At 49.9% G+C, this 25990-nt stretch overlaps 1 protein-coding gene across 1 annotated transcript in view; it reads right to left on the reverse strand.

Moving 5' to 3' along the window:
* Positions 1–2267: 2267 nt before the first annotated feature.
* crip2 (cysteine-rich protein 2) overlaps positions 2268–25990 on the reverse strand; it is a 123636-nt gene continuing 99913 nt past the window's right edge. Inside the window, exons 6-8 of the mRNA XM_072487183.1 lie at positions 25759–25853; positions 7359–7416; positions 2268–2778 (exon numbers count right to left, since the gene is read on the reverse strand). Of these exons, the coding sequence (XP_072343284.1) occupies positions 2714–2778; positions 7359–7416; positions 25759–25853 (218 nt within the window). The 3' untranslated portion in view covers positions 2268–2713. The remainder of the gene's footprint in view (positions 2779–7358; positions 7417–25758; positions 25854–25990) is intronic.

A 25990-nucleotide genomic window follows, 5' to 3' on the forward strand; every position in this document is an offset into this window, starting at 1 on the left:
GCCCTGCTTCATGGCGGACTCAGCCCGCAGACCCAGACCGCCAAAATAGTACCCCCCTTCGACCGCTCCCGCCCCAGACCGCCCGCCCCCAGTGCCCCTAGCCCCGAATGAAGACTCCCCTGCCTGTGGATCGGCCCAACCCTGACTGAGTCCACTAAGTTCATGACGGGTGAGACCACACGTGTCCCGCGCTGTCGTGAACTCGGCCGGTCGGGGACGGAGCATCGTGGTCAATGGCCTAAGGCCTTGGATACGTGGCGCGGCGTACTCCTAGAGTACACTGCTTTTCAGGGGGTGGAGCATCACGAATGCGAGTCGTATGTGGTACATACTCGTGCGATTCGGCCAATGCTGTCTACCTCATACGCTGCAGGAAAGGATGTCCCGAAGCGTGGTACATTGGTGAGACCATGCAGATGCTGCAACAACGGATGAACAGACATCGCACGACGAATCGCCAGGCAGGAATGTTCCCTTCCAGTCAAGGGCATTCAGCCTCTGATCTTCGGGTAAGGCGGCCTTCAGGACGCGCGACAACGCAGAATCGTTGAGCAGAAACTTATAGCCAAGTTCCGCACACATGAGTACGGCCTCAACCAGGATCTTGGATTCATGTCGCATTACATTCACCCCCCACCATCTGGCCTGGGCTTGCAAAATCCTCCCAACTGTCCTGGCTTGAGACAATTCACACCTCTTTAACCTGTGATTGTCCTGGGGCTGGTTTAGCGGGCTAAATCACTGGCTTTGAAAGCAGACCAAGGCAGGCCAGCAGCACAGGTTCAATTCCCGTACCAGTCTCCCCGAACAGGCGCCGGAATGTGGCGACTAGGGGCTTTTCACAGTAACTTCATTTGAAGCCTACTTGTGACAATAAGCGATTTTCATTTCATTTCATTTCATTTCTCTCCAGTCGCACCGTCTGAACCTGTAAAGACTTAATTACCTGCAAAGACTCGTATTCAAAGTATCGTCTTGCATCATTGACTTTGTCTGTATATATGTTTCTGGAACCCACCACTTAATTCACCTGAGGAAGGAGCTGCGCTCCGAAAGCTAGTGATTCAAAACAAACCTGTTGGACTTTATCCTGTTGTTGTAAGACTTCTCACTGTATTTGTCAAGACACCCCTTAAACGTCCCATTTAGTGCCATTTTGCACAACATCCCTGATCTCTCAACCCACCCACTTTCTGTATCACCCTCCACCCCCCCAACCTTGTTTCCACTCCCTCCCCCCACCTCCGGGCCTGAACCCTGGCAGTACCAGGGTGGTAGTGCCAGGCTGGTAGTGCCAAGTTTCCTATGTGCCGGGGGAGTGCCAGGGTACCACCTGGCCTTAAGGTGCCATTTTGCATGGTCCATGTTTGTGTAGACCAGTATGAAACAATGCCTTGGCAAGGTCTCACAGGCGTGGCCATTGACTCCGGGACGCCGGATGAATCCGGCGTCCGAGTATTTAAGCCATTAATCTCATTTAAATATGCAAATTTGGATTTTGCCCTGCGAGGGCGAGATCCAGATTGCGCCAAGCAGAGCGAGTCAGGTGACCTGTGATCGGTCTGATGCCCGGCGCTGAGCCTGATTTGGGGCTCTCCCAGGATTCACCCAGTGCACCCGGATCTGCGCTGGGCACAGCACGAATCAGGCCCTTAGTCTCCCAAACGGAGAATTCCGGCAGACCAGTGGGCTTGCATTTTGTGCGTCAGTGCCCTCGGGAGAGTGGCAGAAGGGTAAGTAAATGGGGCAGCACGGTGGCACAGTGGTTAGCCCTGCTGCCTCACGGCACTGAGGACCCGGGTTCGACCCTAGACCCGTGTGGAGTTTGCACATTCTCCCCGTGTCTGCGTGGGTTCCGCCCCCACAACCCAAAGATGTGCAGGGCAGGTGGATTGGCCACGCTAAATTGCCCCTTAATTGGAAAAATTTTTTAATTAAAAAAAAATTTGAAGAGAAAATATATATTGACTGTGTGCCCCGAGCTGACTTAGCAGCTGAAAGGTAGATGAATAAAACTAAAAGAGAGGTCCAGAAACGTTTGGCATAGTTTATTATCAATAAAACATAACTGAATAGCATTTAAACTTTTTTTACTGCATTGGTAACAGAAAGCTTCACTTTGTTGATGCCTTTTAGAAAAAACAAGATTTAAAAAAATGAATTTTGCACAATATAATACTGTAGTTACAGGAACATCTGTCCACTTGGAACAGGTGGAAATTGGGATGCACAGTGAGAGAGCGGGATAGACAGCCTAATACATAAAGTTTCAGAATACAGGAGCGATATCACACACAGATCTGTTGCTCACAGATTGCTGTTACTGCAATGGTGCTTGCAAAATATTTCAGCTGGTCCTTGGCTTTCAAAAGAGTTGCTGACTTAGCCCTCACCATCACTCTCCAGTTTGAGATCTGACAATCGCTTTGGCAAATTCACGGTGGTGTTAAGAGCTGTGAACGGCTCGGAGCTATGTTAAAATTTGGGAGATAGTGACAGGAGGCCATCAGGTTCTCCGAGCTGCCTCCCTGCCCCATGACAGCTCACACGGGTTGCACACTACAGGTCAAACTACATTTAATACTTCCGGACACATCTAGTTCTAAACTATTATTACTGTGTGTTATGGTGAATACAGTGTCTTGTGCACTTTGCATTAGCGAGGAAACAGCACAATGTTGGACTTGGATTCTCCTGGAGTCTGGTACACCCATCACTGGCCCCCAGCAGTGTCACTCTTCTCGTAGATGTAGCTTCCGACAACTCCAGTATTGACCCCTGGAATCACAGTAAGGAAAGATCACGAGGGAGGGAAATGGAGGAAGATGCACTTCTATACAGCTTCTAACTGCTGAGAGGCCCTGCAATCCTACTTAAAATGGGGGTGCTCCAATCCCTACATGGTCTTGCATCTGCCTATCTCTGTAATCTCTCTAGCCCGACAGGCCTTCAAAATCTCTGAGCTCCTGCATTTCTGGTCTCTCGAGCATCCCCCATTCTCATCGATTCATCGCTGGTGGACTTGCCTTCAGGACCCTACGTTCTGGAATTCTCTCCCTGAACCTCTCCACTTCCTTACCTCTCTCCTTGTGCAAGACAATCTTTGAAACCTAACTCTTTGACCATGTTTTTCGCACCTGTCCTAATGGGTCTTGCTTTCAAATTCTTGTCTGATACCAATCCCGTGAAGTGCCTTTTTAAACTATAACACCAGCTGAATGCATATAATACCTTTAACCTAATAAAACATCCATGATGCTTTACAGAAGTGTTAACGGTGCTATCCAAAGTTTTTGTTTTCATAAGGTAGGGAAGGGAACAGGTCAACTGGAGGCTTCTCAAGTTACTCCTCTAGTTCCTAACAAAATGCATTGATGGTGTAAAACATGCTGGGAGCAGGAATACAAATGACCTCGAGTTTCTGATATTTAGAACAGCAGTTTACAAACACGGCAACACTAATAAGCACAGATAGAACAGCTGGAGGCCAACTTAGGGAATATGATGAATGTTTTGCATGGGACTCTGGTATCGGAACATAATGTTCAGTTCAATTGTCAGTCTGATTTAAAGTATTGTACTATCCAAGACTGTAGAGTCCGACAATGGGCCAATTAATGATCCAGGGATATTTTCAAGATATTACATTGCTTCTGCCCAGCAGCACAGATTGCCAAATGGAAGAGTGCACCAGCATGCAGGGATCCCCAGAATGTTTGCCCTTGAGTCAGTGGTGACTCCATTGGGCTGGGCCATGTGCATCTAATGGATGACGGCCACATTCCCAAAGACATAGAACATACAGTGCAGAAGGAGGCCATTCGGCCCATCAAGTCTGCACCGACCCACTTAAGCCCTCACTTCCCCCCTATCCCTGTAACCCAATAACCCCTCCTAACCTTTTTGCTCACTAAGGGCAATTTATCATGGCCAATCTACCTAACCTGCACGTCTTTGGAGCACCCGGAGGAAACCCACGCAGACACGGGGAGAACGTGCAGACTCAGCACAGACAGTGACCCAGCGGGGAATCGAACCTGGGACCCTGGCGCTGTGAAGCCACAGTGCTATCCACTTGTGCTACCGTGCTACCGTATAGAGCAGGATTCTCCATTTGGGAGACGCTGGGATTGAATTGCAACCAGTTTATATCCCTCTGGGAGCGCAAACTGGCAAGCAATTCAGTATCCCTTGCCATGCAAATTTATGCATGGCGTGGAATATGAGGGATTCCCGGGAGAATCCTGCTATCTGGCTGCCATTTTGAGTGGGTGGCCCAATAGCAAGGTCCGGCAGCAGGCCCCCCCCCCCTCCACATCACAAATCAGCCTCGACAACCCCCCCACACTGCATAGCAGCCTCCCCACCCCCAGAATGCCTGGGTCATCCCCTCCACCCCAAGTATGGAGGTGGCCTTACCCGACACGCATTCCCCACCTCCCCAGCGACCCCTGTAATAGGGAGACCCCCAACAGGGGCCTCTGTTATAGGGGGATCCCCCACAGGGGCCCCTGTTATAGGAGGACCCCCCCCACAGCGACCCCTGTAATAAGTGGACCCCCACAGGGATCCTACCTAAAGAGACCCCACAAACCCCCCCTCCCCACCCCCCAGAAAAGCTACAGAGCAGTCTAGGCAGGGCCAGTGAGAAGAATTACAGCTGTAACACTTACCTTGAAGCTCCATGTGTCCATTCCTGGAAGGAGAGCAGCTGGGATCTCCCACTGATTTTTATTTATTTAAATAAATACAGAGGTCACTGTATCCCAGTGAGAGGGAGGGTGAGTTATACACACCAGCCACTGGATCCCAGTGAGGTAATGTGAGGTAATGCATTTTGGAAGGTCTAATACAGGTAGGGAATATACAGTGAATGGTAGAACCCTGAAGAGTATTGACAGTCAGAGAGATCTAGGTGTACAGGTCCACAGGTCACTAAAAGGGGCAACACAGGTGGAGAAGGTAGTCAAGAAGGCATACGGCATGCTTGCCTTCATTGGCCGGGGCATTGAGTATAAGAATTGGCAAGCCATGTTGCAGCTATATAGAACCTTAGTTAGGCCACACTTGGAGTATAGTGTTCAATTCTGGTCGCCACACTACCAGAAGGATGTGGAGGCTTTAGAGAGGGTGCAGAAGAGATTTACCAGGATGTTGTCTGGTATGGAGGGCATTAGCTATGAGGAGAGGGTGAATAAACTCGGTTTGTTCTCACTGGAACGACGGAGGTTGAGAAGCGACCTGATAGAGGTCTACAACATTATGAGGGTCATAGACAGAGTGGATAGTCAGAGGCTTTTTCCCAGGGTAGAGAGATCAATTACTAGGGGGCATAGGTTTAAGGTGCGAGGGGCAAGGTTTGTGGAGATGTAAGAGGCAGGTTTTTTTACACAGAGGGTAGTAGGTGCCTGGAACTCGCTGCCGGAGGAGGTGGTGGAAGCAGGGACGATAGTGACATTTAAGGGGCATCTTGACAAATACATGAATAGGATGGGAATAGAGGGATACGGATCCAGGAAGTGTAGAAGATTGTAGTTGAGATGGGCAGCATGGTCGGCACGGGCTTGGAGGGCTGAAGGGCAAATTCCAGTGCTGTACCTTTCTTTGTTCTTTGAGGGGGGATCCGTTCTACACACAGGTCACTGGATCCCAGTGAGGGGGATCCATTCTACACACCAGCTACTGGATCCCAGTGAAATGGGTCCGTTCTACACACCGGTCACTGGATCCCAGTGAGGGGATCCATTCTACACACCAGCCACTGGATCCCAGTGAGGGGGGTTTGTTCTGCCCACCGGCCACTGGATCCCAGTGGGAGGGGGATCCGTTCTACACACCGGCCACTGGATCCCAGTGAGGGGCGTTCTACACACCAGCCACTGGATCCCAGTGAGAGGGGTCCGTTCTACACACCAGCCACTGGATCCCAGTGAGAGGGGTCCGTTCTACACACCAGCCACTGGATCCCAGTGAGGGGGGGGATTTGTTCTACACACCGGCTACTGGATCCCAGTGAGAGGGGTCCGTTCTACACACCGGCTACTGGATCCCAGTGAGAGGGGTCCGTTCTACACACCGGCTACTGGATCCCAGTGAGAGGGGTCCGTTCTACACACCGGCCACTGGATCCCAGTGAGAGGGGTCCGTTCTACACACCGGCTACTGGATCCCAGTGAGAGGGGTCCGTTCTACACACCGGCTACTGGATCCCAGTGAGAGGGGTCCGTTCTACACACCGGCCACTGGATCCCAGTGAGAGGGGTCCGTTCTACACACCGGCCACTGGATCCCAGTGAGAGGGGTCCGTTCTACACACCGGCCACTGGATCCCAGTGAAAGGGGTCCGTTCTACACACCGGCCACTGGATCCCAGTGAGAGGGGTCCGTTCTACACACCGGCCACTGGATCCCAGTGAGAGGGGTCCGTTCTACACACCGGCCACTGGATCCCAGTGAGAGGGGTCCGTTCTACACACCGGCCACTGGATCCCAGTGAGAGGGGTCCGTTCTACACACCGGCTACTGGATCCCAGTGAGAGGGGTCCGTTCTACACACCGGCCACTGGATCCCAGTGAGAGGCGTTCTACACACCGGCCACTGGATCCCAGTGAGGGGCGTTCTACACACCAGCCACTGGATCCCAGTGAGAGGGGTCCGTTCTACACACCAGCCACTGGATCCCAGTGAGGGGGGATTTGTTCTACACACCAGCTACTGGATCCCAGTGAGAGGGGTCCGTTCTACACACCGGCCACTGGATCCCAGTGAGGGGGGGGATTTGTTCTACACACCGGCCACTGGATCCCAGTGAGGGGGGGGGATTTGTTCTACACACCGGCTACTGGATCCCAGTGAGATGGGTCCGTTCTACACACCGGCCACTGGATCCCAGTGAAAGGGGTCCGTTCTACACACCAGCTACTGGATCCCAGTGAAATGGGTCCGTTCTACACACCGGCCACTGGATCCCAGTGAGAGGGGGGCATTCTAAGCGCATGTCTCTGGATCCCAGTGGGAGGGGGATCCGTTCTACACACAGGCCACTGGATCCCAGTGAGAGGGGGGTCATTCTAAGCGCAGGTCTCTGGATCCCAGTGGGAGGGGGATCCGTTCTACACACAGGCCACTGGATCCCAGTGAGAGGGGGGTCATTCTAAGTGCAGGTCTCTGGATCCCAGTGGGAGGGGGATCATTCTCAGCACAGGTCACTGGGATCTGAATCAGAGAAGATCAGTTTTAAATATCAGTGAAGTGAATGGAAGGATAATGAGCTGCTGAATCTCCATCACCTATTTTGTGTTAGCATCTACAATCAATTCCACCTCCATCATATATCTTTCAACTTGAACCATTTTACCTTTTGGTCCAAACAGGATTCCATAGCAGGGCTTGTGGCAGTAGGGTTGTCCATCATGCTGCAGAGTCAAACAGAAAGACCATTTCAGTAAGAAGGCAACAATTCCATTCACTGGTTATATTCAAATACCAGCAGCTCGTAACAAACATCTCGTTAAAACAAAAACCCTTCATTCACACATTGCTACTTGTGGGATTTTGCTTTCAGAGAATCACAGGATAATACAGCGCGGAAGAGGCCCTTCGGCCCATCGAGCCTGCACCGACCTGTGGAAAACACCTTTCCGAGTTACCATGTTTCCTAAATTACACCAGTGGACAGGTTTTTAAAAAGTACTTCATTGGCTGTGAAGCAACTTGGGAGGTTGTGCAAAGCGCGGTAGAAATGTCAGTCTCTCTGAACCAAAACGGTTGCATGATGGAAAGGCGAGGTCACCCGGCAGTACCATTCACGAAGCCCACCCTCAACAAGCTAGGTGTGAATGCTGCTAAATGTTCTTGTGAAGCAGAGAGTTCCATCCAGTGGCAAAAAGCATAACACTGCTGAGACCCCCTCTCACAGCAAATCCTTCAGTCAATCGGGAAGTGCTACGGAAGACCCTGTTAAAAGCCGACAGTTCAGAGAAATTCATCAACATCCTCTGATTCTTCCACAGCAAGGTGTCGACCACAGCCTTCACCGACGGAAACCTTTGAGGTCAAGACTGGAGTCAAGCAGGAATGTGTCATTGCCCCCACCCTTTTCTCCACCTTCATCGTCACTATCCTTCATCTTGTCAAGAGCAAGCTTCCCAGTGGAGTGGACATTGTCTACAGGGTGGATGGAAAACTTTTCAACTTTAACCGATTGAAATCCAGGAAGTAAACACCACTGACATCGCTCATGGAGCTTAAGGATACAGATGACATCGCCATCTCCACTCTCTCAGAAGAGAATCTCTGGGGCAGCACGGTGGCGCAGTGGGTTAGCACTGCAGTCTCACGGCGCCGAGGTCCCAGGTTCGATCCCGGCTCTGGGTCATTGTCCGTGTGGAGTTTGCACATTCTCCCCGTGTTTGCGTGGGTTTCGCCCCCACAACCCAAAGATGTGCAGGTTAGGTGGATTGAACACGCTAAATTGCCCCTTAATTGGAAAAAATGAATTGGGTACCCTAAATTAAAAAAAAAAAGAAGCAAATCTCTAAGCCATGCTTGACACCTTCACAGAAGCATACCAAAGAATCGGCCTCAGCCTCAAGAAGACTCATGTCCTTAACCAACCTGCCCCAGGGCAAGATCCGGTCTTTCCCTCCATCAAGATCAATGGAGAGCCTCTCCCAAAGGTGTAACATTTCCCAGACTTTAGGGAGCCACCTCTCATCTAAGGCTGACATTGATGTGGAAATCCAACATCATATCAAATCCGTGAGCACTTCCTTCGAATGCCGAAGGGTGAGAGTCTTTGATGACTACGACGTCCGTTCTGACACAAAGATCCTCGTGTACAAAGCAGTCGTCCTCCCAACTCTCCAAATGGCTCAGAAACTTGGACTACGTCCAGACACCACCTCAAGGAGAGGTACCATCAATGCTGTCTGACACGGATTCTACTCATCAGCTGGGAGAACAGTCGAAGGGTCAGTCACGAGGGGACACAAGTTGAAGGTCAGGGGCAAGAGGTTTAGGGGGTATTTGAGGAAAAGCCTTTTTACCCAGAGGGTGGTGACGGTCCGGAATGCACTGCCTGGGAGGGTGGTAGAGGTGGGTTACCTTGCATTCTTTAAAAAGTACTTGGACGAGAACTTGGCACGACTTAACATTCAAGGCTATGGGCCAAGTGCTGGCAAATGGGATTAGGTAGGCAGGTCAGATGTTTTTCATGCGTTGGCGCAGACCCGATGGGCTGAAGGGCTCTTCTGAGCTGTATTATTCTTTGATTCTGACAGGCGTACTAACAGCAGTGTCCTTAATAAGCAGCACTAGTCCATGATCATCTGAAACCAACTCCGCTGAGCCGCCATCTGTCTAGGATGTCAGAGACTCGACTGCCGAAGCAAATCTTCTTCACCCAGCTGAAGGAAGTGTCCCGAACAAGAGGAGGACAAAGGAAGACAGGCTGAAGGCCTACTTCAAGAAAAGCAACATTGGCATCAACGCCTGGGAGACCCTAGCTCAGAAGAGCCCTACTTGGAGGAACCTCCTGATTGAAGGGACACAATTCCTTGAGGACACTTGGCGGGAAGAGGAGGCCCGGAAAAGGAGCCTGGGAGAGGAATACCAGTGAGAATCCAAGGACCGGTCCCACCTCCTGGAAACACCTGCCAAGTGTGCGGTCGAAAATGCAGCTCTAGGGTCAGGCTCATCAGCCATGAAAGAACCCACAGAACCATGACCAGTGACACGGAGTTTCTCAGATGAACAATCATACTCGTTAGCGAGTGATCGCCGAAGAAAAAGACTACACTCCACCTGAAGAGCTTTTCCCTTTACTTTTCTTTTGCACTTCTGCACACGGCCAATTTCACTGACGGATTCAGAACTAGCAGTTACCGACAAATCAGTCAACTCACATCCCAATAAAACCCTGAGAGCAAGTCACTCATCGAACCCCAACACCACTTTACGACAGCTCCCTGCAGGGCCCTGAGGACAGGCTGCTGAGCCACCTTTACAAAGCAGCAGTATTGCGCTATTGAGGGGAGGAGAAGCGGGCCAGAAAATAATCTTTGTCAAGGTACAGATGACTTTCATTTTCCTTTTCTTAATTACCTTTGTGTAATTGTGTAACACCTTTGTGTAAATCAGCAGGTTAAAATTGTGAATCACTCTCCACACCGTAAGCTATGTAAACATCACCACCCATTGGCTGACAGGGCACTCTCTTGATCTCCTGACACAGAAGAGAAAAGATCCTGACATTTTACACAAAATCAGGCAGGAAATTGAGCAAGATGTTGGCTGACAGCACATGGAAATTGTCAGAAAACATCTGCTTTGACATAATCTGTCCCGGTGTCTGGGAAGGAACTGACATCAGAGTCAGTTTATGCCGTGAGGCAGCAGATTGTACTCCAACTTGCACAGCCAATGAACAAATGTGCCTAAACAGGACGAGAGCTCCACAAGTAAACATTAATTGTGGAGAGGCTGTCTATTTACTGGGGTCACTTTTACCCTGTCTCATTTTGTTAATGCTTTAAAAAAATGTTGGTGGCCTGCCGTTTTCCCCTCTATTTCTGAAGAGGAGGCTTGGTGCCGGCACTAGTGCTGCCATTTTTCAGCACCTGAACCAAGACTCAACAGGCAATCCTACTGTGGGGGGCATCACATACAATCTTATCTGTATAGGTATCAGAGCAGACTCAGTGGTAGGACTCTCACTTCTGAATTAAAACGTTTACGACCCACTCTAGAGACTTGAGCACATACCGCAGGCTGGTAATTCCATGCAATAGGGAGAGCTGCACTGTCAAACCATCTTCTGGTTGGAATGTTAAACCAAGGCACTGGCTGTTCTCAGGTAGCTGTTGAAAATCCCACAGCCACTGAGTGGAAAAATAGCAGGGGAGCGAGTTCTCCCCAGCGTACTGAAAGAAAAAAGGACTTGTATTTATATAGCACCGTTCATGACTACCACATGTCTCAAAGTGCTGTGCGAAAAGTGGAAAATGGCAATGTGAGCACAATCTCGTGAGCCTGTTTCCAAATCCAGCTAGATGCCTACTTAAATCTGTTCCTTCCTTTGTGATAGCTGTAAATGTTTCAGTCGGTTTGTAATCATGCACGTCACAAATGATTCCTAACATTCCCCAGTGTTGACCATGCTGGCCTGTAATGGGTATCCAGGATATAATCTGTGACAGATCAGTAAAACACAGGTCTCCTGTAACAAGGCTACAGTAGCAATACATGGCTTCTGTGTATCCCCAGCAGGGAAATACTGAGGGAGGCACAGCATGAAGGCCTTTCTATCTTGACACTAATTGAAGTAAACAGGCATTCATTTCAGAATCATTCGACTGAGGAACAAATGTTCCTGGGCCCTGCCAATAATTAAAGCAATGTTAACATGATTTAGTTGAAATATTTTCTTAGAACCGTGAAGGTCAGGAGTCAAAAAACCTACAGTGACCTTATTGTAGGAGCTCTTGCTCCGTCTCCACACTATTGCAATTATGAAAGAGCCTACATTTTGATAGCGCTGTTCAAAATGTTAGGACATCTCAGTGGTTTATTGTTGGTTGAGGGTTAAATATTGGCCTGGACACAACGGATCACTCAAAGAAAAGCAAAATACTGCAGATGCTTGAAATCTGAAATAAATAAAAAGGGGAGATGCTGGAAATACTCAGCAGGTCTGGCAGCATCTGTGGAGATAGAAACAGAGTTAATGTTTTGAGTCCAGATGACTCTTCTTCATAGCTGAAGAGAGGTAGAAATGCGATGGAATTTATTCTGCTGAAGAGGGGTGGGAGCAAAATGGAAGGTCAAAGGATCTGTTGGAGATCAGGGGCGGGATTCTCCGACCCCCCGCTGGGTCGGAGAATTGCCGGGGGGGGCGGCATGAAAACCAACCCACCTCCGGCCGGCAAATTCTCCGGCACCGGGGATTCGGCGGGGGCGGGAATCACGCCGCGCCGATCGGCGGGCCCCCCCCGGCGATTCTCCGGCCGCGATGGGCCGAAGTCCAGCTGCTGCTCTGCCGGTCCCGCCGGCGTGAATTGAACCAGGTCGCTTACTGGCGGCACCTGGCGGCGCGAGCGGGCTCCGGGGTCCTTGGGGGGGGGGGGGGGGGCGCGGGGCGATCTGGCCCCGGGGGGGTGGCCCCACGGTGGCCTGGCCCGCAATCGGGACCCACCGATCCGCGGGCGGGCCTGTGCCGTGGGGACACTCTTTCACTACACGTCGGCCGTGTAGGTCTCTGCGATGGCCGACGCGTAGGTTACCCCCCCTGCGCATGCGCGGGGATGGCGTCAGCAGCCACTGACGCTCCCGCACATGTGCGGACTTCCGCCGGCTGGCGGAGTCCCTTTGGCCCGGCTGGAGTGGCGCCAAAGGCCTTCCATGCCAGCCGGCGGGACGGCAACCACTCTGACGTGGGCCTAGCTCCGGGCTTGGCCCTTAAAGGTGCGGATTTGGGCAGCCCGACGCCGGAGTGGTTCACGCCACTCCATCCCGCCGGGACCCCCGCCCCGCCGGAAAGGAGCGAATCCCGCCCCAGGAGAGATTAAATGGCAGCGTTGTCATGGACACAAGAGAAAGCGAGTGGCAGTGATTGTGTTAAAGATTAAAGCAGGTGGCATAGCAGAATTTGTTAATAGCAGAACAAGGATCAGCACTTTCTGAAAGCAACACACGAGAACAAGTTACAGACTGGCCCTTGCTCTCTGGACTGGGGCTTGGACCCACAACCGTTTGAACTCTCAGAGCCACAGCTGCCATCTTTTTTAAAAAAAAATGTTTTTATTGGGTTTACACTTATATTTCACAACTCGTAATTTCCACGTCCTGTGGAAGCCCTCTTCCGACCCCGGATGGCAAATTTTATTTTCCACAGTCTGAGAAATTCCACCAGGTCGGACAGCAGGTCTCTGGCGTCGATCAGAGAGGCAAAGGCTAAGGCGCCAATCCCCCTCCCCATAAAGAGTTCTGGCTGATCTGAAACCCTGAAAGTCTGTTACTTTTGGGCATGGCTCCGCCGTCACTCCCACAGTCCTGGACATCACCTTAGAAAGGTCTTCCAGTCCCGACAACTCTGGGGCAGGCCCAGAGCATGTGGATATGGTTGGCCGGGCCTCCCTGGCACCGTTCACATTTGTCCTCCACCTCCGGAAGGAACCCATTCATTCGGGTTCTGGTTAGGTACGCTCTGTGCATCACCTTTAGCTGTGTTAGGTTCGGCCCTGTGTATGTGGAGGTGAGGTTCGCCCTGTGTAATGCTTTGATTCAGAGTCCTCCCCCTATCTCTATGCATAATTTCTCCTCCCATTTTTTCCTCATCTCGTCCAGGGGGGAGTGTACTTCCCCCACGAGGCATCTGTAGAGGTCCGCACAGTTCCCTTCCCTAGGTCGCTTGTGTCCACCAGTTCTTCACTAACTGGTCCTGGTATCAGGGGGGTGCATTGTTGTTTCTTTGAGGAGGACGTTTTTGACCTGAGTGTATCTCAGGTCGTTCCTCTTGGTAACTGGAGTCTCTCCATGAGTTCCCCCAGGATCGCTACTCTTATTGTCCTTGTACATGTCCCTAACTTTCAGTGCCTCTCATCCTGTCTCCCTCCACCTTTTGAAGGTGGTGTCCATTATTGTGGGAGTAAACCTGTGGTTGTTACAGATGGGGGCCATGGTGGCCATTTCGGTTGGGCCTCATTTGCTGCCAAATTCTGCCTCATTTGGTACCATGTCCGGAGAGTTGGCTACTACCACTGGGCTCCTTGAGAGTTTGGTCGGAGTGGGCTGGGAACGCGGTTGTGACTAGGGCTATCCCTATACAGGAACTCTCCTCTATTTTCACCCATTCTGCTCCCAGTTCCTTCACCCATCACCTCACTCATTCTGCAGTGGCCGCCCAGTGGTAGAAATGTAGATTTGGGAAGGCCAAGCCTTCCATGTTTCTATTCATTTGCAGGACCTTCTTGATGATCCTCGGGTTCTTCCCATGAAAAGCCGATTCTAGCATATACCCTGTGTACCTGGGAGAAGGAGAACTCCTTCACCTCTGGGTGTGTGAATCTCCACAGGTCCACTGCCCCATCGGTTCCATCAAAACATTCAATTGCTTTGCCATGTTTGATTTTTTTTTCCCCTGACTTGGGGTTTGATCTGTCTGTCCGGGGATCCTGTATGCAGTTAAAGTCCCCCCCCTGCCCCATGATGAGTCGGTGTGAGTCTATGTTGGGGATTTTCACTATGAATCCAACTGCCTCCTTCTATGTGAGATTTATATGATGCAATGATTTGGGTGTTTTTCACTTCACCTTATGATCAGAATGTCAAAACATTCATTATTAGTTACTAAAGTTATCTTACTAACTGTCATCAGCAAAGCAATTCTTGCAACACAGGCCTGGATCCCAACCCCAGACCACTCCTTGTCACACGGGAACAGGAAGATATTCAGCGGCATGAGCCTGCTCGGCCATTCACTAAGGAAATGACACAACTGTATCCCTTTCCCTCCCTAGCCTGATGTTGTACATCCAGCTCCAGTTAGTCACCTCGGGCGAAATTCTCCGGAAACGGCGCGATGTCCGCCGACTGGCGCCCAAAACGGCGCAAATCAGACGGGCATCGAGCCGCCCCAAAGGTGCGGAATGCTCCGCATCTTTGGGGGCCGAGCCCCAACATTGAGGGGCTAGGTCATCGCCGGACAAATTTCCGCCCCGCCAGCTGGCGGAAAAGGCCTTTGGTGCCCCGCCAGCTGGCGCGGAAATGACATCTCCGGGCGGCTCATGCGCAGGAGCGTCAGCGGTCGCTGACAGCATTCCCGCGCATGCGCAGTGGAGGGAGTCTCTTCCGCCTCCGCCATGGTGGAGACCGTGGTGGAGGCGGAAGGGAAAGAGTGCCCCCACGGCACAGGCCCGCCCGCGGATCGGTCGGCCCAATCGCGGGCCAGGCCACCGTGGGGGCACCCCCCGGGGCCAGATCGCCCGCGACCCCCACAGGATCCCGGAGCCCGCCCGCGCCGCCTTGTCCCGCCGGTAAGGTAGGTGATTTAATTTACGCCGGCGGGACAGGCATTTTAGCGGCGGGACTTCGGCCCATCCGGGCCGGAGAATCGAGCGGGGGGTCCCGCCAACCGGCGCGGCGCCGGAGACTTCGGCAACCGGCGGGGGCGGGATTCACGCCAGCCCCCGGCGATTCTCCGACCCGGCGGGGGGTCGGAGAATTTTGCCCCTCAATTGACAGCCAAATGTGACCTTAAACCTTTCATGGCCCGAGTTAGGGGAAGGGATCCCTCGCAACATCTTCCTGTCCTTCACTGTGTTGCTGAGTGAACTGCTGGACTCAGTGAGCCTGCCTCCCAAATAACGGCGAACTTCAGCTCATTTATGCTCTGGCTCAGACAGTAAGTATTAGACAAAAAAAACCATCCTGGCTGTCAAATGATGACTTGGAAACCATGGCGATTCTCATCTCACACCACTCCCAGAGAGGTGCACTGTATTCAGCCTCTTGTTAAAGATATATGGTGGGATTTTCCTCACCCCTGCAGTTCTTTCGCGAAAAGTACCCCACTGTATTCCCCTCCAAATTGGCACATTCAAAGATTTTGGGTGCTGGTTTTAACTTTTCTCACTGGACAGAAAAAAAAAAGACAGGCAATGGAGTTGGCAGGGTTTCTCTACAACTTACAGTGAATGCTGTTGAAAGTAAGAACTTGCATTTATAATCGTGACTTTCGCAACCTCGTGGCATCCCAAAGTATTTTACAGCCAGAGAGTGTCTTTGAATTGTCACACCCTGTTGAAATGTTGGAAACGCAGCAGCCAATTTAAACGCTGCAAGCTCTCGCAAACAGCAATGTGATAATGACCAGGCCATCTGTTTTTTATGATGTTGGTGGATGGATAAATATTGGCCAAGACGCTGGGGACAACTCCCGCGCTCTTCTTCAATATAGTGACACAATGTCATGTCCTTTTGTGTCGTTCTGCGTGTTTGTTGGTTACACTGCAGATGTTCTGCTGTGCTGCAGTGAAATGTAGAAGGGGGAAACTGAAAATATCTTTGCAAACCTGAATTTAGACTAAGTGAATGTGCCTTGTCACTGGACTGATATAGCCACAGAACGCAGCCAGGGGGAACAGCGTCAGGGACAAATATTTGAGGCATTTGACCGTGGCAGAGGCTGGGAACACAGAATGATCTGCCAGAAGAGACAGGGAAAAATCCAGGTTTCCCACGGCATCAGGCTCACTCCACGTATTCTGCTCCACTCAACTCTTAGCTAATCCTTAACCCCCCATCCCAAAATTAAAATTTGACCCTCTGCCTTTTTTGAAGAAGTTGCCGAACCAGTGCGGGTTGGCTGAACTGGAGCTAGGTGCTGAATAAGTTGATATCTGTGCTTGCAAAAAGCATGCGAGGTGATCATAGATCATCGAATTTACAGTGCAGAAGGAGGCCATTCGGCCCATCGAGTCTGCACCAGCCCTTGGAAATAGCACCACCTAAGTCCCCGCCTGCACCCTATCCCTGTAACCCAGTAACCCACCTAACCTCTTTGGACACTAAGGGCAATTTATCATGGCCAAGCCACCTAACCTGCACATCTTTGGGCTGTGAGAGGAGACCGGAGCACCCGGAGGAAACCCACACAGACATGGGGAGGACGTGCAGACTCCGCACAGACAGTGACCCAGCCGGGAATCGAACAGGAATAGATGCAGCTCAACAATAACTAGATGCATTTATGTAGCGCCTCGAGTGTTGTAAAATGTCCCAAGGTGCTTTTCAGGACACCTATCAGCCAAAATTTAATAATCATAATAATCTTTATTGTCACAAGTAGGCTTACATTAACACTGCAATGAAGTTGCTGTGAAAACCCCCTAGTCGCCACATTCCGGCGCCTGTTCGGGTACACTGAGGGAGAATTCAGAATGTCTAATTCACCTAACAGCACATCTTTTGGGACTTGTGGGAGGAAACCGGAGCACCCGGAGGAAACCTATGCAGACACAGGGAGAACGTACAGACTCCGCACAGACAGTGACCCAAGCGGGAGTCAAACCTGGGACCCTGGTGCTGTGAAGCAACAGTGCTAACCACTGTGCTACCGTGTCGCCCATTTGACACCAACCAAAAAAAGGAGTGCTTTGAAGCACCTCAATGTTTTGCTCCATTAAAGGCATTATATAAATGTAAGTTGGTGTTGTTTGTTGACCCTGTTCTCTATTCACCGTTTTAAAATTGTGAAATGTTCTACCGGATTATATAACTAGGTCGGCTCCAGTGAACAACACCATCTGCAGCTGAAGTATGATGGAAGTTGAATTTCCCACAGCACATCAGCAGCCTGATTCATCTTCTGAATAGCTGAACAACTGGAGCAGATTCACAAAAAAATGCCAGGCTTTTGAAAGTACTCTATGAGAACACCAGCATACAAATGCTTCAAAAGCATTCATGAGGATTGCCTTGACCCACTATTGTAACTCAGGCACTAGCCTATAGAACGTAGTGGGACAAGGGGCATTGCAAATAGCAATTTTCAGGATGGCAAATGGCAACGAGTGGAGTACCAGAGGGATTAGGCCTCAACTATTTACAATCTAAACTTACAACTCGGATAAAGGGTCTGCAGGTATTGTAGCCAAGTTTTCTGACAATGCAAAGATAGGCGGGAAAGCAAATTGTGAGGAGGATACAAAAAGTTTGCAAAGAGACTCCGATAGGTTAAGTGGGCGGGCAAAAACTTGGCAGATAGAGTATAATGCCGGAAAATGTGGAGGTTGTTCAGTTTGGCAGGAGAAATGGAAAAACAGGAGAGAAACTACAGAACTCTGTGGTACAGAGGGACCTAGGCGTTCTTGTAAATGAAACACAAAATGTTACCATGCAGGTGCAGCAATGATTACGAAGACAAGTGGAATTTTGGCCTTTATTGCAGGAGGGCTGGATGTGAATGTGGTTGTTAGAACTGTACAGGCTGTTGGTGAGACCACACCTAGAGTACTATGTAATGTTTATTTAAGGAGGGATGAAATGAAAGTCATCATAGCCCCCGAGAACTATAGGTTGCTCTCCGCTTTCGAGAGAGAGCTGACCGGTGGTGATATAACCCGAGGGTTAACCCTCAGGCGAGGGGCAGGTTTGAGAAACGGCTGCTTTGGAGGCAGTTCATTAAAGGTTCACCGGTTTTTGACTCTTGGGGTGAAGGGGTTCTCTTATGAGGGAGGTTTAAGCAGGAGAGGCCTGTATTCATTGGAGTTTTGAAGAATGAGAGGTGATCTTGTTGAAACGTATAAGAATCTGAAGGTCTCGTTAGGGCAGATGCTTCCTCTCAAGGGGGAATCTAGAACTAGGGAACGTAGTTGGGTCTCCAATTGAGGGCAGGGATGGGAAGCAACTTCTTCCCTCAGATGGTAGTGAATCTTTGAAATTCTCTTCCCCTGCGTACAGTGGAGACTGGGCCATTAAATATATTCAAGGGTGAGCTGGATATATTTATGATTGACAAGGCAGTCAGGGGTTATGGGGGGAAGACAGGAAAGTGGAGTTTAGGCCCATGATCTTACAAAATGACAGAGCAGACCTATTCCCGCCCCTATTTCTTATTTTCTTTTGCCTCTATTTCTCCTGCACTTTGCTCATGTTGGAGCTTGTGAGATTAAATATTTTATTAAAATAGTGGCCAAAAATTATAAATACCACGGTCCGGATTCTCCCTCCCGTCAGCCCCATTTTCCTGCACGACGCGGCCAATAATAATCTTGATCTTTATTGTCCCAAGAAGGCTTACATTAACCCTGCAATGAAGTTACTGTGAAAAACCCCTAGTCGCCACATTCTGGCGTCTTTCAGGACTTGTGGGAGGAAACTGGAGCACTCGGAGGAAACCCACACAGACATGGGGAGAATGTGCAGACTCTGCACAGACAGTGACCCAGCCAGGAATTGAACCTGGGACCCTGGCGCTGTGAAGCAACAATGCTAACCACTATGCTACCATGCTGCCCATATGGGCTACCCCACGCTGCCGGGAAGTGCAAGTGGTTGCACTGCCGGTGGGGCAGAGGATCCCGTCGACGGAGAATCCCGCAGCACATGTAGGACCATATTGACAGCAGGCTCCAATTATCCATCTTTCTAAAGGGGGAACTCTGTCAACCAAGGATGAGAATCCTGATCCCATAAGCCATCTGTAGAACCCCTGACCTTTCACTGTTTTGCTATTGTCACACATTTCCTTCCAGTTTGGGATTTCTAACTTTTATTTGTCATTTGTGCAAAAGCTAAAATTCGGAAATGAGCAACATCTGCACTGACGTCAACCAAAAGCCACTAAAAGTAGAATAATTGGGCTCTTGAAGAGACCTTGCCATTCACAAAGTAGCTGCTACATTCACCTACATAACAGCAGTGACAAAGAAAGGAGAGACTAGCATTTCTATAGCACCTTTCATGACAGGATGTCTCAAAAGCACTTAACAGTCAAGCACTCGTGTTACACTCTCACTTACCCTGGCTAAGCCCTGTTTCGGACAAATGCAAAAGTACCTTTGCATTATATGAAGAGCACTGAGAATTCTGCTCGGTGTCCTAGACAATGGGCAGGATTTTCTTGCCCTTCCCACCAGTTGGCCAAAGCCGATCTCCAACGGCGGGTTCCCTGACAGCGGGTCAATAAGCCATGCAAAAGCCCAGAGACTTTGGCGGGACTGGATGATCCTACTGGCGACCAATGGTTCGCCTCATCTGCCATGGGAAACCCGCCAGGGTGGGGAGAGGAGTTGGGGGTTACAGAAGATCCCGGCCAATATTCATCCCTTATCTCTAGAATCGATTATCTGGTAATTTATCTTATTCCTGTTTATGAGTGTTTACTGTGCGCAAATTGGCTTTCACATTTCCACCATTACAACAGTGACAGCACTTCAAAAATGCTTGTTTTAAAGTGCTTTGGGTGACCTACAGCTGTGAAAGACACGACAGAAATGCAACTTCTTGTGCAGGTGTCCCCTGCAGTCGTCTCCCTCCAAAACAGGTATACCGTTTTGGATACTGTTGGGGGAGATGGCTCACCAGGGGAAGGCTGCAGTAGCCAGGTTCATGGCACCGTGGCTGGCTCTGCTGTACAGAAGGGCGGGAAAAAGAGTGGAAGGGCTATGCTCATAGGGGATTCAATTGTAAGGGGAGTAGACAGGCATTTCTGTGGTCGAAAACGAGACTCCCGAATGGTATGTTGCCTCCCAGGTGCACGGGTCAGGGATGTCTCAGATCGGCTGCAGAACATTCTGAAGGGGGAGGGTGAACAGCCAGTTGTCGTGGTGCATATAGGCACCAATGATATAGGTAAAAAACGGGATGAGGTCTTACAAACAGAATTTAGGGAGTTAGGAGCCAAGTTAAAAAGTCAGACCTCAGAGGTAGTAATCTCAGGATTGCTACCAGTGCCACGTGGTAGTCAGAGTAGAAATGAAAGAATAGGCAGGATGAATGCGTGGCTTGAGAGATGGTGCAGGAGGGAGGGGTTCAGATTTTTGGGACATTGGGACCGGTTCTGGGGGAGATGGGACTACTACAAATTGGACGGTCTACACCTGGGCCGGACTGGAACCAATGTCCTTGCGGGTGCTTTGGCTAACGCTGTTGGGGAGGGTTTATACTAATGTGGCAGGGGGATGGGAACCAAATGAGGAGGTTAGTGGACAGTAAGGAGGTAGTAATTAAAGCCTGTAAGGATCTAGATCATGAAGTCAGCGTGACTAAGGGGAAGAGTAGGCAGAGAGCAGATGATGAACGCAAAGGGACTGGTGGTCTAAGGTGCATTTATTTTATTGCAAGAAGTGTAGTAGGTAAGGCAGATTAACTTAGGTCTTGGATTAGTACCTGGGAGTATGATGTTATTGCTATTACTGAGACTTGGTTGAGGGAAGGGCATGATTGGCAGCTAAATATCCCAGGACATCGATGCTTCAGGCGGGATAGAGAGGGAGGTAAAAGGGGTGGAGGAGTTGCATTACTGTGCAGAGAGGATATCACAGCTGCACTATGGAGGACTCGAGCAGTGAGGCGATATGGGCAGAGCTCAGAAATAGAAAAGGGTGCGGTAACAATGTTGGGGCTGTACTACAGACCTCCCAACAGCGTGCGTGAGATAGAGGTACAAATATGTAAATAGATTATGGAAAGATGTAGGAGCAACAGGGTGGTGATGATAAGAGATTTTAATTTTCCCAACATTGACTGGGATACACTTAGTGTCAGAGGTCTAGATGGAGCAGAATTGGTAAGGAGTATCCAGGAGGGTTTTCTAGAGCAGTATGTAAATAGTCCCACTCGGGAAGGGGCCATACTGGACCTGGTGTTGGGGAATGAGCCCGGCCAGGTGGTTGAAGTTTCAGTCGGGGATTACTTTGGGAATAGTAAGTTTCAGAATACTCATGGACAAAGACGAGAGTGGTCCTAAAGGAAGAGTGCTAAATTGGAGGACGTCCAACTATACCAAAATTCGGCAGGAGCTGGGGAATGTGGATTGGGAACAGCTGTTTGAAGGTAAATCCACATTTGATATGTGGGAGGCTTTTAAAGAGAGGTTGATTAGAGTGCAGGACAGACATGTCCCTGTGAAAATGAGGGATAGAAATGGCAAGATTAGGGAACCAAATTGTGAGACTAGCTAAGAGGAAAAAGGAAGCATACATAAGGTCTAGGCGACTGTAGACAGACAAAGCTTTGGAAGAATATCAGGAATGTAGGACCAATCTGAAACGAGGAATCAAGAGGGCTAAAAGGGGTCATGAAATATCTTTAGCAAACAGGGTTTGGGAAAATCCCAAATCCTTTTATTAATATATAAAGAGCAAGAGGGTAATTAGAGAAAGGGTTGGCTCACTCAAGGACAAAGGAGGAAAGTTATGCGTGGAGTCAGAGAAAATGGGTGAGATTCTTAACGAATACTTTGCATCCGTATTCACCGAGGAGAGGGACATGACGGATGTTGAGGTTAGGGATAGATGCTTGATTACTCGAGGTCAAGTCGGCATGTGTTGGGTATTCTAAAAGGCATTAAGGTGGACAAGTCCCCAGGTCCAGATGGGATCTATCCCAGGTTACTGAGGAAGTGAGAGAGGAAATAGCTGGGGCCTGAACAGATATCTTTGCAGCATCCTTGAACACGGGTGAGGTACTGGAGGACTGGAGAATTGCTAATGTTGTCCCTTTGTTTAAGAAGGGTAGCAGGGATAATCCAGGTAATTATAGACCAGTGAGCCTGACATCAGTGGTAGGGAAGCTGCTGGAGAGGATACTGAGGGATATGATCTATTCCCATTTGGAAGATAATGGGCTTATCAGTGATAGGCAACATGGTTTTGTGCAGGGAAGGTCATGTCTTACCAACTTAATAGAATTCTTTGAGGAAGTGACAAAGTTGATTGATGAGGGGAGGGCTGTAGATGTCATATATATGGACTTCAGTAAGGCATTTGATAAGGTTCCCCATGGTAGGCTGATGGAGAAAGTGAAGTCTCATGGGGTCCAGGGTGTACTAGCTAGATGGATAAAGAACTGGCTGGGCAACAGGAGACAGAGAGTAGTAGTGGAAAGGAGTTTCTCAAAATGGAGAACTGTGACCAGTGGTGTTCCACAGGGATCCGTGCTGGGACCACTGTTGTTTGTGATATACATAAATGATCTGGACGAAGGTATAGGTGGTCTGATTAGCAAGTTTGCAGATGACACTAAGATTGGTGGAGTAGCAGTTAGTGAAGAGAATACAGCAGAATAGAGATAGATTGGAGAGTTGGGCAGAGAAATGGCAGATGGTGTTCAATCCAGGCAAATGCGAGGTGATGCATTTTGGAAGATCCAATTCAAGAGCGAACTATACGGTAAATGAAAAAACCCTGGGGAAAATTGATGTACAGAGAGATCTGTGTGTTCAGGTCCATTGTACCCTGAAGGTGACTGCGCAGGTCGATAGAGTGGTCAAGAAGGCATACAGCATGCTTTCCTTCATCGGAAGGGGTTTTGAAGTCAAGAGTTGGCAGGTCATGTTACAGTTGTATAAGACTTTGGTTAGGCCACATTTGGAATACTGCGTACAGTTCTGGTCGCCACATTACCAAAAGGATGTGGATGCTTTGGGGAAGGTGCAGAGGAGGTTCACCAGGATGTTGCCTGGTATGGAGGGCGCTAGCTATGAAGAGAGGTTGAGTAGATTAGGATTATTTTCATTAGAAAGACGGAGGTTGAGGGGGGACCTCATTGAGGTCTACAAAATCATGAGATGTATAGACAGGATGGATAGCAAGAAGCTTTTTCCCAGAGTGGGGGACTCAATTACTAGGGGTCACGAGTTCAAGGTGAGAGGGGAAAAGTTTAAGGGAGATAAGCGTGGAAAGTTCTTTACGCAGAGGGTGGTGGGTGCCTGGAACGCATTGCCGGCAGAGGTGGTAGAGGCGGGCACGATAGCATCATTTAAGATGTATCTAGACAGATACATGAATGGGCAGGGAGCAGAGGGATCCAGATCCTTAGAAAATAGATGACAGTTTTAGATAGAGGGTCTGTATCGGCGCAGGCTTGGAGGGCCGAAGGGCCTGTTCCAGTGCTGTAATTTTTCTTTGTTACTTGTTCTACTGTCAGGAGCTATCGAGAGGGCCTTGCTTTTGCTTATATTCCATCCTGCATTATAGGACGGTTTATTTGTTTGTTGCCTGCTTCATTTTAAAACATGGACCCTCGTGGTGATGATTTAATGTGATGGGGTCCATCAGAATTTAGGCTACATTAATTTAAATGATTTCCATTTTATGTCTGATGCACAATCAATTATAATCAAAGATGAGGTAGTAACATAACTGAAAGCTTTAATAGACTAGAACTGTTCCCGGTACAGAAATGAGGGCTGCTGGGATGGCACCGGTTCTTATACCCCGCCTTTCAGGGCGGAGCTACATATCAAACAGCCAATGGTAAACTCTTAGGTTTAACCAATGGTCTTCAACCTCTCGGGTACTGCAATACCTGATAATACCACAATGTCCAATCATTAAACTGCAGATCATTAACAATTCAGTTCTCACACAACCTGCTGGTGTGAAATGGATTCATTCTTTGGAGTAGAAATTTAGACATGTCCATTTTTGAGGCTAGAATGTGGTGTGCTCTGTGCCTGAATGTTGAAGCCCGGGTACTGGGCTGATATTGGGTCTCATTATCAGGAAGCAGGGTTGGAGATAGTAGAGTAGCTCTCAGGTAAGTGTGTCGGGGCAGTGAGCGAAATGGACGATTGATAGCGAGGATGGGAGGAGGGGCGAGGCGGGTGGGATGGAAAGTTAGCAGCCAGATCAAAGGGCAGTTCTTGTTCTTTGAATGTGAGATTGAGTGTACACTCTTAATCCTCACAATTTCATATTCAGCTAAGTATCTATGAAAACCTGGGGCGAAATTCTCCGACCCCCCGCCGGGTCGGAGAATCGCCGGGGGCTGGCGTGAATCCCGTCCCCGCCGGTTGCCGAATTCTCCAGCACCGGAGATTCGGCAGGGGCGGGTATCGCGCCGTGCCGGTTGGCGCCCCCCCCGCGATTCTCCGGCTCGGATGGGCCGAAGTCCCGCTGCTAGAATGCCTGTCCCGCCGGCGTGGATTAAACCACCTACCTTACCGGCGTGACAAGGCGGCGTGGGCGGGCTCCGGGGTCCTGGGGGGGGGGCGCGGGGCGATCTGGCCCCGGGGGGTGCCCCCACGGTGGCCTGGCCCGCGATCGGGGCCCACCGATCCGCGGACGGGCCTGTGCCGTGGGGGCATTCTTTCACTTCCGCTTTCGCCACGGTCTCCACCATGGCGGAGGCGGAAGAGACTCCCTCCATAGCGCATGTGCAGGGATGCCGTGAGCGGCCGCTAACGCTCCCGCGCATGCGCCGCCCGGCAATGTCATTTCCACACCAGCTGGCGGGGCACCAAAGGCCTTTCCCGCCAGCTGGCGGGGCAGAAATCAGTCCGGCGCGGGCCTGGCCCCTCAAGGTTATGGCTTGGCCGGTCAAGGGGCGGAGGATTCTGCACCTTTGGGGCGGTGCGATGCCGGACTGATTTGCGCCGTTTTTGGCGCCGGTCGGCGGACATCGCGCCGCTTATGGAGAATTTCGCCCCTGGTCTTTTTGTTTGCAGCCAAGGTGGTCCCTTTAAGGAACTTTATTGTCCTGTTTGTTGGCACATTGGCTTGATTTTCCTGAAGGCAATCTAATAGGGTCTCAAATGGGATTAGGCCCCTAATTTGTGTATGCAAAGTGCGAATACCAGTTTCAGGGGCCAGGTAAAGGACATAGGTCCCCATGCACCCTGGACATACTCTCTTCCACCTTCTTCCGTCGGGAAAAAGATACCAAAGTTTGAGGTAACATACCAACCGACTCAAGAATAGCTTCTTCCCTGCTGCCATCAGACTTTTGAATGGACCTAGCTCGTATTAAGTTGACCTTTTCTCTACATCCCAGTTATGACTGTAATATTACATTCTGTAGTCTCTCCTTCGTTCCCTATGTACGGTATGCATCGTCTGTACAGCATGCAAGAAACAACACTTTTCACTGTATACTAATACATGTGACAATAATAAATCAAATCAAATATGGCCATTACTAATATGGTAGGCAGTGCACTGCCTGCCTGCCCGATTGGAGCTTTAGTGAACCATTTGATTGCTTGGACTTGACTTTGTCACCATCTGTTCAGTGCGATATAATCCTCTGCTCACCTCTGCATGGCCTCCTGAATTCAGAGTCTTGTTACAACGTTCACAGCGCAGGCAAGGACGGTGCCAATCCTTGCCCAGTGATGTCACCTTCTCAGCTGTGAATAATAAAGAGAGCGCAGTTTAGAAAATACATTCCTTCTCATTTCAGCCACAATTCCAATTTGACCGAGAAAAGAAAGTCTTGTAGTCAAGTGTCGATGCGACAACTTGGGGGTGGGGCTAAAATGACATC

Source organism: Scyliorhinus torazame, chromosome 2 (genome assembly GCF_047496885.1).
Source record: "Scyliorhinus torazame isolate Kashiwa2021f chromosome 2, sScyTor2.1, whole genome shotgun sequence".
NCBI lineage: Eukaryota > Metazoa > Chordata > Chondrichthyes > Carcharhiniformes > Scyliorhinidae > Scyliorhinus > Scyliorhinus torazame.